The 15110-nt window shown below is 39.5% G+C and overlaps 1 protein-coding gene across 1 annotated transcript in view; it reads right to left on the bottom strand.

Annotated features, from left to right (window-relative positions):
* The window catches only part of ADAMTSL1 (ADAMTS like 1), a gene marked incomplete at both ends in the record, with an annotated part of 188679 nt that overhangs the window by 124661 nt on the left and 48908 nt on the right, over window positions 1-15110 (bottom strand). Inside the window, one exon of the mRNA XM_080362499.1 lies at window positions 6000-6126. Coding sequence (XP_080218625.1) covers window positions 6000-6126 — 127 coding nt within the window. The remainder of the gene's footprint in view (window positions 1-5999; window positions 6127-15110) is intronic.

Genomic DNA, 15110 nt, shown 5'->3' on the forward strand with positions numbered 1-15110 from the left:
ATATGGTAAGAACCCCAAACTGTTGATTTTCTTTATTCTCAACTCTTTCACAACCATTTCTGGATTTCAATGGTAACTAATAGCTTTCTATTTCACCACAACTCTACTTAAACCACTTCCAAGTCTTTCTAATTGGTGTTTGTGGTGAAGTAGAGAAGCACAAGCCTGTTCTGATGCTTAACCAGAACAGCCCATTCCTTCTCTTGATTCTCCCAGTTGAACACTATAGTTTCTCCATGACCTTGCCCATGCTGTGTGATGATCTCCTACTGCCTGTCGGGCATGCCTTCCCTTTCACACCTCTTATTATAATGACTAGAAGTGCTATAATTCTGCTTCCCTTTCCACACCACTAACAGAAAGGCCCTCAAAAAACAGAAGCCCATTAGACTGTAATGTAAACAGGCGTTAGAACACGATCTTCCACCTATAAAGCCCGTGGGAGCTTTGCCAACTGTATTTAAACTGAGGTGTGAATTAGAATGTAGGTCACATGCTGCTGTGAGAGTTAGTTAGGTCAGCATTTCTGAAGAGGCAGCAACCTCAGTAATGTTCTGAATGGAGACAGGAAGGAAAGGTATGGAATGATGCTAGAAAGTACTCCCAGCTCTATGCCTGGCTCATGGAATGGGTGCCCAGAGAATGCTGACCTGGATGAACCAGCATGCCCATGTTCTCCATTTACTTTTTCCTGTCTTTTCTGCCTCCTTCTCCTATAACCAGAAGTTGGAACAGAAAAAGTATGCACGTCTAAGAGGATTTTTTTGGGGAGGTGGTAAACATGAGAGGAATGAAGGCCCCTTTCACTAGCTGTTCATTAGAACCACTCACATCTGTGTCATGCGATGCCTGCTAGCAAGAACTATAGCTCTGCTCTCCAAGCAGAGTGTAAACAAATATACTTCAAATTTTTCTACTTACATAAATGATCGGGTCCTTTCAGCACAAGGCGAACTTGCTTGCCTGCTTCCATAAAGTGTTACTTTGCTGGGTGAGGTTAACTCAGCAAATAAAGGCATGTTAGCTTGCATCCAAAGATATGATCTGGGGCCACAAATTTCTGAGAACAGACCTGACCAACCCGGCAAAATAGTTTCAGCCTAGCTAAATCAGGTTTCTCAGTTGCCAGCAAAACTTCATGTTGTCATTTTATGTCAAAAAGTAAAGAGAGGCTACAGAAAGAGGGAAAACTATGAGAAGTGGAGACTTCTTTTAAAGAACACATTAATTTGTCCAGACCAATAATATCTCAAAACTATGAACTAGAACCCATTAAATTTAAAATTCATTCATGTGCCACTGGAATTTCTGACACTGTCATATTGGAAAGTTTTAGTGAGTGAAATAACCATACTTCTGTGGCCTCTTAATATCCCAGAAGTGAGACGGCAAATCTAGGCAGCCCGATAAATCTGTGTATCACAAGAGTTGTGTGGACATAAAGCCTGTTTGTGTACCCAGGCCCTTCAGAACATTATCATTATTTTCAAAATATGATTTGATAAGTTTTCTCAACCTATCCAGAAATTTCAGTGCCTCCCAAGACTTCTGTAACACTGGGGTTAACTCTATTCAACACACATTCTGCTCATGTACATCTCTGTAACACACTAATTAGCAAAGATAGAAATCTTTCATTTCTACAGAGAATTCCTATTTCCTAATTGGAAAGACAAATATTCAAGTCATTAAATATTGATATTCTAATGCTGAATTTATTGCTGAATTTATTGGTACCGTTCTGGCACTCACATTTAGGATACCCAGTGAGATAAATGCACTTTAACTATTTTGGGGGACAAAATCCATGAGTATGACAAATCATTCTGCTCTGAATGTCCCACATTTATTGGAATGAATCTGGGAAAACTATAACTTCAATTTTTCAAAAAATGTTAATGGTCTTTTTACAAGCCCTATTTAAAAACAGTACTGTGTCATTGTTACATTTTACTGTCTCGCATTTATGAGCTCTGTGCTGGAGAGTGAACAACTAACTCACTCACATGTCACCAAAAAATTGGACAGTCTAAAGATCACGCTAGCTTATATATCATACATTCTTACATCTCTTCTGCCCCAGGGCATTGCTAGGACTATATTTCACCTGATCTTGTCATTGCTTTCATTTGAAATCCTAGCGCTCTTTATGTGAAATTCAAAGCTCAGTGGGATTCATGCTTATCACAGTGCTTCCTGCTCTCACAAACTGAGGTTAATAGTGATAAGAAGGAGACATTTCCTGTGAAGAGACATGTGGAAGTAAGTATGGGAATATTTAGTCATAGCTCTCCCCATCCATAAGCAGAGAGGCAGATTGTGGAGCAGCTGTGTGGAGCACTCCGAAGGTGCAAAGTATGCTAACAGGCCTTTGGTTTCCTCCGGAGGAGATGCAGAGGAAGGCAAGGTAAGATCTCATACAACTGAGACGTCAGTGACCCAGGGCTGTGAAGAAAGTGCAAGGATTTAGGGAAAGTTTATATGTCAGATACATGTGTCATATTCACATGAGAGATGAGTTTCTTCTGGTTTTGGACTTTGAATTTGGACTCTGAATTTGGACTTTGTCCAAGTGGTCTAGCCATCAGTTCCCGTGATCAAGAAAGGAGTTGTTTTTACTTCCCCATTACTATTGATATTCAATAGAAATCTGGAACTGCATCTATTTTTGACGACCATGGCAAGAGTAACCAGATAAATATCTGTTCTGCCTCAGCATAGCAATTTTTATAATTCTCTATTAAAAGTAATCTACTTCAGTGGTAGATATCAATACTTTTTTTAGAGAAATACTAACTTTGCACAAGGTGATCATCAGAATTCACCCACTACTTATGGGATCAACTCTACATCTCCTTGGTGAATAGGAAGAAGCCTGCTTAAATGCAGCTCATCTCCATAGGAAGATACATACACTCTTTCCAAAAGGAGATATTATTAAAAAAAACCTCAAACACTTTATGCAGACTTAAAAAGATTGAACTACTGAAGCCCTGGACTAAAAGAAAAGGATATTTCTGGAATGAATGAAGTCTTTTGTAGTTTTGATGGGTTTTTTTTTTTTTGGAATAGGAGCATAGACACAGGTGCTTCCTTTTTCATAAAAATCTAAGAGACTATTCAACATCACATTGCCTTCTTCCCTGCTATGCTTCTGTTTCTGAGACCACTGGGAGATGTATCCTACCCCTATAAATACTGAGGAAGCTGTTCCTGTATCAAGTGCTAAGTGTTTAAAAGCTTTACGAATTTCTTTCTAGTACTATCCTTCTCCTATGACTTTGTATGATATAAACAGCATGGAGAAGGGAACTGGATATGAGCACCAATAAATGAATTCAGTATGACAAGCTCAAGACTGTGTCTGGGATGGTTTTGAGATATTAACAACTTCAGTAACTATTGGAACAGTGATGGAATAAAGGCCACTGTCCAATTTCCCTAGCAGAGTCCTCAACATTGAATGCTGTCTCTGTTAGGAAACAAAAATCCCAGGTGAGCCCACAGAAGACCTCTGCTGATGTCTGCTCACTGCTGCACGTGCCCCTTCTGATTTCTCTTATGTTGCATGGCAGTCTGTCTCACATAGGCTTTTAATGCCTTGTTCATACCATGGACAAAATGGAAGTAATTATTGAGAAACAAAGATTATTGTACAGAGATAACTTGGAATTAAGCCATTCACTAACCAAATGTAATCCAGTCATTCCAGCAAATAAATCAGGCCCTGATCCCAGATATGCTTACATAGATATGTTTACAGTGACAAGTAAGTAAGATGCTGACACAGATAAAGTGCCAAAGTGACAGGTATTTGAATAGCACTGAGGAGGTTAAATGCAAAAAATAAAACCAGGGTAAGCTTTTAATTAAAATCTCAAATTTTCACAGCATATACATAATCCATTTGGAAGCAAAGCTCAAAAAGAATTCATATTAATTCACCTATGTGAAGCAGAACTGTAAGTATGCCCTTAACAATTGTAAAAAGCTAATTTAAAGGACCACGTACTTTAGATATATTCAAAATTTGTACTGTGTTGCAGTATGTCTACGGCAGAGGAGAGAATAACATCACGTGGTTTATAAAGAATGGATATAAAATCTGGTTATCTACGTCAGTTGTGTATAACAATTATTTGCATGCAAATGTGTCTGAACAAACCATTCTCTAACATTTTTTTCACATTTGTCTCACTGCAAGACTATGCTCTCTGCCATCTGCTCTTCTACCTACACACCATTCTTTAATAGCAAACCATTGGGAGTAGGAACTGTATTTTATTAACATTTTGGTATTGATCATAATACATGAGTGCCTTTATCCCCAGTAGAAAAGAGGGGAACACCTTTTTTACCATAAAACAACTGAAAACTAATAAATTATTCCTACAGGAAAATACATTTGCCAAAAAAAGTTCTCAAATACTATTGTGTCTCAAACAGCTCGGAGATTTCTGAATCCGTTCATGCACTTTGCAGAAACAGTAACAGTGAGGTAAAAAATACATTACCAAATCTTTGTGAACTGTTTCCTTTGCCCTTTAATGTGCAGTTCTGCCTCAGCAATTGAACTCTTATGAGGATTACTCTTTTCTTTCTTTCTTTCACAAAAAATAGCCTGCCTTCCTTCCTTCCTTCCTTCCTTCCTTCCTTCCTTCCTTCCCTCCTTCCCTCCTTCCCTCCCTCCCTCCCTCCTTCCCTCCCTCCTTCCCTCCCTCCTTCCTTCCTTCCCTCCTTCCTTCCTTCCTTCTTTCCTTCCTTCCTTCCTTCCTTCCTTCCTTCCTTCCTTCCTTCCTTCCTTCCTTCCCTCCCTCCCTCCCTCCCTCCTTCTTTCCCTCCTTTCTTCCTTCCTTCCTTCCCTCCTTTCTTCCTTCCTTCCCTCCCTCCTTCCCTCCTTCTTTCCCTCCTCTCCTTCCTTCTCTCCCTCTGTCCCTCCCAGTCAGCAGACACAGAAGTTGCACTGTGCTTACTGCTGCTCCGTGTGCTCTGCTCCATACCCAAGCACCTATCCTCTGACAGAGAGAAACTTCTGTAAGAAACACTTCCCTCTGCTCCTGACAGGAACTGAATGCTATCTATACAGGAATCCACAAATGTACAGGCATGGTCTTCAGCACATACTATGAAGCTATTTGAATCTTTTAAGTCACGTGCTGTTCAGCACTCGATAAATGGTAGAGCTGGTTTTATTAAACTCTAATGCCACTGAGTAGAACTGGAGGCAGGTTTGCAGGCTAATGCACATGGCTATGTGTTTATATCTAGGCATGAAAGTACATCTATCTTTTTACCCTTCCTTCAAACTGACCAGACATGCTCTATCTCTCATCCCCAAACTTTTATAGCTCCATCTATGGTGCTGTGATCAGGCTGAAAAGCCTGCCTGGGGCCCAGGATAAACTAACCCTGTCACTGGGGCACACTAATGTTACTTCATGATAGCATTGAAGCTGGCTCAGGCAGCGTGTGGGAAAGCCTGTCAGTGTGGTGTGTACGTCTGTTGGTACCCATCCATGTAGGCACCTCCTGACAGCTAAGGCCCCTCAGTTCACCTCAGGACTGAGCTGTCATACTCAGCATGCAGGCAGACATGGTCCAACATGGAATGTTGTGCCAGGCTGGCACCACCATGACCCCCAGGATCCCCACTGCATGAACCTCTCTGTTCAAACCAGTGTGGACTGAGTTCTCTGCCTAGACACAACCACTGTGGGCAGACCCAGCTCTTCTAATTCTCCTGCTCCTCCCAAGCAACTGGCTAGCTGAGATGGAGAATACACTGATGACACCTTTCTACCACCGTCTGTCTACCCCCACAGCCAGAGCTATAGTCTGAGCAAGCCTTATTTAACCCAAGAGGGAAGGAACTGTGGGGACAACCAGATTGACCACAACAATTCAACTGCTTGATAAAGGATGGGGTGGAATCTAGCTTGCAAGGAATGTGTATTTCACTAAGAGGGGAAGATGGCACTTTACCATAAGGGACAGCTTACGTTTATTTGCTGAGAGCTGGGACTTATACTGGCCTCGAACCAGCCGGCAGGTAGACCCATCACCATTGCAGACCCCACAGTTATCCTCCTTGACTGTGCTTCCCAGCTGGCGGTCACAGCCAACGATCTGGCAAGAAAGAAAGATGTGCAGTTCAACATGAGCACCTACTGACTGACTGCTCAATCCATTTCTGCAACTAATTACTGTCAAATTTCTCTCTCAGCATCTCTAGAGGGCCATAAGGTACCTTAGCAATGAAAGAGGCTGAGCAAATCTGGCTGGGAGTTTGAACGGAATTCAGACATGAGATGGTGAGCAGGTTAGTACTCAATGGCTTTTGCAGTGCAGAGAAAGAAAAGAGTATTGTTGAAGGCTGTTTTTTTTTTTAGGGCATTGTGAACATTTCTTGGTCAGAGTCTTATCAGTAATTACACTTACAGTTTCACAAAGAAAAAGCCTGAAATAGATAAGAAGACAGATAAGAAGGAGACAGATAGATAAAAGAACAGCACAGATAAATAGTAACATGGCTGAGATTTTAGTGACATTTTACCTGCTATGCAGTTAGGAAAACCATGTGATTTAATTATATTTGACAATAACCCCATTCTACACTATCAATGACTGTGTTCAGACATTGTTAAAGATCTGATAAAGAAGAAGGAAATGGTTAAAACAAAAAGAACTGAGATTCAGAAATGCAATTACCTGCTCTGCAACTGGCTTTATGCTTATGTGCAAAATTTCTGGTTCAAAATTTTAAAACCTGAATAGATAAAATAGGCTTCTCAGTTTGCAAAAAAATATAGCTCCCAGGAGAATCAAATATACATTTATAATTAAATACATTTAAAATTAAATTAATGAAATATAAATTTATTTAGCAGAGTGCTAATGTAGGCCTTTTGTTTGAACTTTGAATTCTGCATCCAAGTTATGAATTTTGCACATAAATAATTACAATCCAAGAAATTAAGCAAGTCCACACAGTGTTATAATTATCTTTATACATACTAGGAAAATGAAAGGCCTTTTAGCATTCTGGCGTGCAAAGTAAGCAGTGAAAAAAATAATTGTATATAAACTCTACTTCAAAGAGTTTGTACTACAACTCTTAGACAAACAGAGTATATATAAACACAGGGATTTTTTAACGAAGTACTTGTTTCAGCTTTAAATTTTCTTGCATCTGTGAGTTTCAGTTAAATCAGAGAGCTGGGTCCTAGAAACCAATAAGAGCAAACAGGGTACTTATCATCCAGGCTCATAAAAATCCATGTGCAACTTGCCCACCTACATATTCAGACTAACACTCCTTATTTGTGCAAATCTGCATGTGCAGAATAGCAGATCTCTGCTAGAGTGAGATGTACTTCCAGGTTTAACATGTTCTCTTTATTTGCCTGTGAAAATGCAGATTTTGATTAATATCCAGTATTTACTTTTAGCAATTCAATTTGCATTTCTAACATGGTTGTTTTACTAGTAGCACAATAGCAGTTTCCTTGATTATCTGTCATATCAATAGGATAATTAATTTAATTTAAAACATTACAGGTTTAGATTCAGGCTTAAATAAAGCTATATCAAATTGCTTTGACTTTACCCACTTCTACTGAGGCAGAACTGGATCAGTCTCCTATGCTTCTGCATTGTATTATGATGTCTCCAGGGGAATTAATGAGGGCTAATGGAGTGACAGTCAAGCACAAATGATACATTTCCCTTTAAAATCTAGTCATACCAGACTGCAAAAGACTTTTTATCACATTAGAAACACCATGACAAATAACAGACAGCTGAAGCAAAGCTAAGATTATCTTGACTGTGACTGTTCCATACAGAGCTTTCAAATACAGATAAGTAAATTGTATCAGTGATACCATGTAAGATTTGAGTCTATTTTTCTCTGAAGAAGAATATCCCTACAGGAGCTGAAGCACCTTTGATTTACATAGACTGGTTTGCTTTAACTTTCATACATGTCTCTGCATAAACGAAATGTGAAAAAAATTACTTACAGGATCTGAAATCTGTATGATGTACCTACCAAACAGATTAATTTCCTTCAAGCATCTAACAGCTCACTGGTGCCTACAGTGACAAGGATCTTGCTGAGGAGCACAGATATCAGAGGCCAAAATTCTCTTCCATTTCTGCTTATATTTTATATTCACACAATGATTCAGTCTACAGTCGCATCAAAATCTGCATGCCTTTCCCTATTTTGAAAGTAAAACGTGAACTGCCTGGATGTGAAAAGGACTGAATCTTAAATCCAGGTATGAGGCAATCCATTTCGAAACCTGCCTTTACTTTTTTAAAGCCTTTTTAACTTTATGAATTATCAGCTCACACATTGCCATGGGCTGTAGTCTGGTTAAAGTTAATTTATAAATTGAGCAATTTGGAGCTGGGTCATAACTTGTAGAGCTGGAAAATCTCAGTGGGAAAGAAAATTATCTTGAGGGTCATTGCTCTTTTTGAGATTGACAGCCATTGCCAGTATATAGCATAAAAATAATTATTTTGCTGAAATGCTGTATTTCAAATGGAAGTATGAGCAAAATGAGACCTCTTATGAACTCCAAAACTTATGTACAAAATGTGTTTTAATCTTCCTGAATTTGGCAGTCTCTCAGATAATTTTATGCTATTAGAAACTTCGATGAAATTAAATAAATTTCCTGTTTCTCCCCGAGGTGTCTGCACAGCTTTTTGCTTTACTCTGCTAGGTTATATGTCTTAATAGATATCTGGGAATGTGCATGAAATTTTCATTAAAAACACTTATGAGTTATTAGCTAGTGCCTGAAATAAAAATTGTTCTGAAGTTGACTGTTTTTTTTTTTTTTCCTTTTCCCTTCACTACCTAAGCAAATCCTTCTTCCATCTTTCGGAGGTGATTACATTCAGGGAAAAGGTTGGTAGTGTTTGCAATAGCATCACTGGTGCTTTGACATGGAAAACACTACCCCAGACCTCTTACGTTACTTTTTAGTAGCTCTTATGTGCAAACATTATATAGGCTGGACTCTTACGAAAGCAAAAGATCAGACAAGGAAATATTAAAGTGCTCTTGAAAAAATACAGTTCATGAGAATAATAATTTTGTCTCTATGAGCAGAAGAAAAATAGTATGGCTCAGTTGAGATCACAGTATGTAATTTCTGTAGCATTATTTTCACTCTCCATCAAGGCTGCAGAGAACTCTGCAAAAGATGAAAGTGTGGGTGAAAACATGTCACCATCCCTCCCAAAATCTGCAGAGAGTTAGCAAGGAACAGGAAGGCAGAATTGTCTCTTTCAACATTCACTCATAACATAAACAAAACTCATAAGGGAGGTTTTTGAAATTGCTGTTATCAGGGATGCCAAAGATAGGATACACCAGGAGAGACACAGATGTCAGGAAAAGTAGATTTACTTACACTGCAGAGCTAGAAAAGCCTGCCGAGACACTGAGCTATGGGCATACTCATCTGATTAGATGGTTTTTAATTGGTTTTTAATTATGGCATAAATAATAGTTTCTGCAATATTACATATTTCTAAGTCTATATCTGAAAAAAGTTCCAAATTCTGGGGAATACTTTCAGTGCATTCTGTGTAGTCACTTCTATAAGTTCTTCAACCAAAATTCCTTTAATTTTTGGCAATATATTCTGGAGCAATGTAAATATTTTTTGGTTTTGAGGACTCATAATGAAAAAAAGCACCATGGAAGATACTGCTTGATCAGCTTGGAAGGCAAAGGAGTGAATGAGGATATTGTACTTCCAATTTACAGCTCAGAGTAATGGTTTGGTGGACAAGATTTGTAACAAAAAAACAGAGGTCTGGGGAATATTTCACTCCCTGAAAAGCTTTGAAATGTCATCTCCTCATCTTGGTTTGAAACTAGAAACAAAGTTGAAATTTTGAAGTTTCTGTGGGATGGAGACTTCCTTTTCTGATGTATTCTAGTCCCAGTCTTAACATATCCTGGAGGGTTTAGGGAGATAAGTCTATTTCAATCCATAAGGGCTGGGAAGGAAGCTCCCATTAGGAATGAAAATGGATTACTGCAACAAGTTGTGCCTGGAAATGTTCTGAAGTAAGCAGTTTTCATACTCATTTCTGTTACAAGCTAAGCTTCCTTCCCTTAAAGCAGGATAATGAAGCACAGACTTTCCACACTGAAATCTTTTGAGTTTCAAATTGCTGAAGTGCGGTCAGAGGCTTGAACTGCAGATTGTTACCGCACAAAATGTCAGAAGCAGCTCCATTCAGTTCCCTGACAATCTAATCCAAACCCCATTAAAATCAAGAAAATGCACTTATAAGTTCAACAGTCTTTGGATGAAGTTCTTGCATATTTCTAAAGGCGTTCTTATGAAGCTCTTTGCTATTGTGGTTATGTGCCCTCATAGCAGTACAGGCAGATCATGCAGAGCTTTGGAGGTCTCTCGGTGTATGGAAGATGTCAGCCATGCAGCACTAGAGGGAGGAAATCACAGGTGAGTACCAACCCCCTGCCCAGTTCTTTACCAGCTCTGAAGTGAGCTCATTTTTTATTCTCTTTGTGGGTTTAGCATAAAAAAAGTTAGCAACCGAAAGCCAGAATAATAACAGCTAATCCCTAGTTGGCCGAGTCTGTACTGTTTTCTGGCACAAGATACCACAGTTCTGCTCAGAGGTAAAGATTCCATATTATATTTTATGCTGAAGTCCCATACTTCCTGCTGAGTTTGATTCTCCCCCCTGTGCTTCAGCTTTTACTCTGCTGACAGCTAGTGAGCTGGCAAAACAGAAAAATAGGGATATTCCTGATTCTGAGATACACAAGCAAAACAATTTTTGCAGGACACTACAGGAAAAACTTGGAAATCAAGTTAGCAGAGCAACTGCTCATGTATAGTTTAAAAGCATCAGGCTAAAAGTCCCACAACAGGAGTTGGAACTAACTCGCTGAGTGCGTGCATGAATGTTATGTGTGTATGCGTTCCCCTTGTGGACTTGAACTCTGGCTCAGTTTAGCAGATTTTTCCAGAAATAAAACTGGACCAGCAACAACAGGTTCTGCTTCAGCCTTGCTAGCCTGGAAATGCCCTGAAGTAAGAAGTTTTCATAATAATTTCTATTCAGTATTAAGAAACTCTGGGCAGGAAATAATGTAATAAAGCAAGCTTGCAAATCTAGCCAATTATAAATAAATCTCTCTGTTTTTCAAAGGGCATGTCTGCAGTTCAAACACAAGAAGTTCTGAGAATCTGAGGAAAACAAAGTTGCCCTTCAGATGGATACTAATGTGGGGCTCAATATGGGACTTGTGTTGATTGTCACTGCTCAGCTGAAGAAAGTTTTGGATCAGAGCCACTGTTTCAACTGGGTCCAAAATCCTGCTTTACAGTCGGGATGAAGATCTGTTGTACTCTTTAATTTATTGTGGAGAGAACAAGCTCCAGGCTGTATAGCAAACTGGAACCGGACTAGTGTCTGTGATACAGGTACTCGCAACCCCTGTTGAAATGGTATCTGCCCTTCCGTTCACTGACACCTTGTGATGACAGTTCGCAGCCTGCCAACATTATCTTGTGACAGGCAGTCTTGTGCAGCACCAGGCACCAAGCAGGATTCTCCTGTGTCTCAAGGAATTTAGGTGCAAGCACACTGCAATCAGCAACTATAACTGAAGACACTAAGATTTTCACAATGATAAGGTGATTTGTAACCAAGCTTGTAACAGCAGGCCCAGTGACATGTGCAATCCATGTATTTGCTTGACACTTGAGCCAAACACAACTTGCAACTGCTCAGGCAATGTAAACAAACTTAAGTCACTGATCAATAGTCAAATTGTTAAACATGATCACTGAAGTAACTGACATCCACCTTCCAACGCACTAAGCATGTAGCTGGCGAGCTCAACGATTTGTTGTTGCTTACTGTCTTATCTACAACTGATACATCAGAACTGATTGGCAGATCCTGCTTAGTATCTGCCCTATAAAGCCATCATTCCCAGCTGGCAGGGGTTCCCTGTTATTACTCTTTCTAAGCCTAGACTAAGACATCTGTGGTGCCTCCACCTGACCTGCATGTCAGACACAATTGAGAATCAGCTATTCAGCCAAACCTCTAGAAGCAAAAAACAAATACCCAGCAGCAGAATGAACTCAAGAGAAATTCCTATTTGTCAGGCTTCCCTCAGCGAAAGGAATAAATGTAACCTCATTCTGAAACTGCACCTGACTTAGAAAGAAGCAATTAAATCAATTTAAAAGCTACAACTTCTAAATGAGGACTTATAGAGGCACTAAAATACTGGATGTGGGAAAATGGCAACTCCTATCCTTAGATGCAAATTTCATTAGAAGGATAAAAAAGACTGAATTTTTCAGGTTCAGTCATACATAACTGACCAATTTACTGTGTGGGCCAACACAGGAGAGCCCACAGATGTGGAAATGAAGCCCTATCTCATTCATCCTCTGATGACATGGAAACTAGGGTTGCCATTCTGTAAGGAGCAACACATAAACAATTAAATTCCAAGAGTTTATAAACAGATGACAAAAAGAAGAGGCTTTTGTGATTATTCATGTGCACTTTTCCATTTCATTCACACTTTTCTTTGGTTTTGGTTGGACTTGAGTTCACATAGCCATATTCTGCCAGAGTAAGAATGAGTTTCTGCTTTATTCTTTCATACTTGTGCTCTTGTTGATGAAAGAGAATAAAAAACCCTATTTTTTTTTATTTTTTTTTTTTTTAGCCAGTGCTCTATAGCAGGCCATTATTGAAATGCTTGATTTTCTCCTAAAGAATGGCACATCCTGTCTGCATAGATGGCTTTCTTAGCATTTCCAGGGAAAAGATTTGCCAGGTTTTGTAGAAGATGGGTATAATACAATAGAAGGTGATTGCAAAGGCCGTTATAAGTCAAAACTCATCAAGGCAGCACTCCTTCAGCTTCCTTAGAAAAACATCCTTGAGAAACCAAAAGTAAATTCAACAAAGACTGCCCCCTGGACCCATTCTCTTCTCCTAGACCATGAAGCACTAAATTATAAAAGCATTTAACTGGCACTTGTGACACCCTACATTTGACTTTGTCCTTTGTCAGCTCTGGTGACTTCATGACATGCTTGATATTCCCACTCAGACCTTTCCTCTGTTGGGTGTCCCTACTCAAACAGGTGTGTTTTGTTGGTATGAGCTGGTCCTCTGTCCAGGATACAGCTGCAGTGTCTCGCTACTAACAGTGCCAGCACAGACTTATGGTGCTTTAAGCAGTCACATAATCTGAGTTATCAAGTAATGGACTTCACCCACAGTTTAAATACTTGAGAGAGACTGCATGTCCCCAAACTATTGCTGAAACTCTTCAGTCTATATGGTATTCCAATCTGTTGCTCAGTGTGTAAGAGCAGTGCATGCAAGCTGTATGAGAAGATGCTTGGGATAACAGAGGAAATTAGCTGAAATACCTGCAGCTCCCCTTGTCCCCCCCTGTCCTGGATCTTCACAATAGCTAGGAGCCTTGCAATGGTCTTTGTTGAGAACCACATATCTGGTTTGGTGGGAACTCTCAAGACTGCCCAGCCAGTGCTGACATCTTGCTATCTTGGCACAGCACTAAATCCTCTGTGCCGCACTACACACCTCACGTTTTTAGGTGTGCTAAGGAAATACTTGGACATAGATGACTTCATGGTAACTGTAACAGAACCCTTAGGAGTCTCCAAGCCGCTCTTTTGAATTTCTTTGTTTTGCTAAGCCCCCAAAATTACAATGTTCCTCCTCCCTCCGGCCACAGCAAAGGGAGGTGTTCTATGTGCTGCTGGTCAAAGACATACCCACAGTCGACAGTTTGTCTACTTGGGAGTAACAGGCGGTATTGTTTCTGTTGAAAGACTAGAACAAAATGTCTTTGCAGTGGTGTCAATCTCTGTTGGACCATAAAATGGAAAGCTGAGAGCTCAGTGCAGGGGAGTGGAGTTCTAATAATGCAAATGTGGATTCTTTCACACAATAAACATATCCTCATTTCCTTGCCACTCTGCCACAAAAATGTTGTTACCTGGCACGATGATAGCAATTTAAGTATTTGGCTATCACACTTATGAGTCATTAGGTTCTCCACCCCACTCCTTTCTGTGTGCTGGAAAGATGTCATGCTGGGAGAAAAGCTATTTCTTTCATCTCAGAACAATGATATTAATCAACAAGAAAACAAAATTAAGATTTGTTATCCACAGAACGTGAGGTAGATAAGGATGGAGAGTACTAGACAAAGAGTTCAATCAGCAGTTCAGCTATTCAGGCTGACAAAGTTCAAAAGCACATGATCATAAGAAATCAAAAATTCAGTAATTTCTGAAATGTTATCTCCCCATAAGTTATCTAGATTTGAATACATTTTAAAAAAAAACCCATGGATTCATTTTGAGCATTTAGGCCCAGTAGCTTGGTGCAGACATCAGAAACTGGAAAACCATTATAATCATCATGTCAAAAGGCTGGGCTAAACTGAAAGACAACTTAGAACTGATCCTGTTATAATGCTTTATACTTGTCTGAAGAAAAATAGTCACCCTCTTGCCTAAATAATACAGCTATTATTACACCTTTTGCATTTTTCTTCTGGTGTTTTATAGCTCAGAAAAAAAAAAAAAATACAGCTACAAACAGAAGCCAGAAATAGCTGAACTACAGGAGACTGAAATCCCAGCAACATGTAAATACCTAGGCTTCTTTTTCTCCCAATGCCTTCCTTTGTTTTAACCTGACTTCTGTCACAGTTTTGGCAGAAGAAAAAGATCATTACTGGAAGCTGTCATGGGGGACTGAATGCCTCTAAAAATGAATACACACTGGTAGAAACACAAATGATGCCTGTTTATAGAGAATTAATGGAACAAAGGCCATTCATTTCTCCCCTTTGCCATCAAATGGGCAAATGACAGGCACTTTCAGTCCTCTTGTGTGAATGTAAAACAGCAACACAGGTAAAAATCTCTTCCTGGAAACTGTTGTCTCTCAGAGTTTCCACAGTTAGATAATATGCCAAATTAAAATGTAGAAAAATGGAATCTTGTCAAAATAAGCACATGATCCCCAGTGTT

This window comes from Nesoenas mayeri, assembly GCF_963082525.1.
Source record: "Nesoenas mayeri genome assembly, chromosome: Z".
In the NCBI taxonomy this organism is placed as follows: domain Eukaryota; kingdom Metazoa; phylum Chordata; class Aves; order Columbiformes; family Columbidae; genus Nesoenas; species Nesoenas mayeri.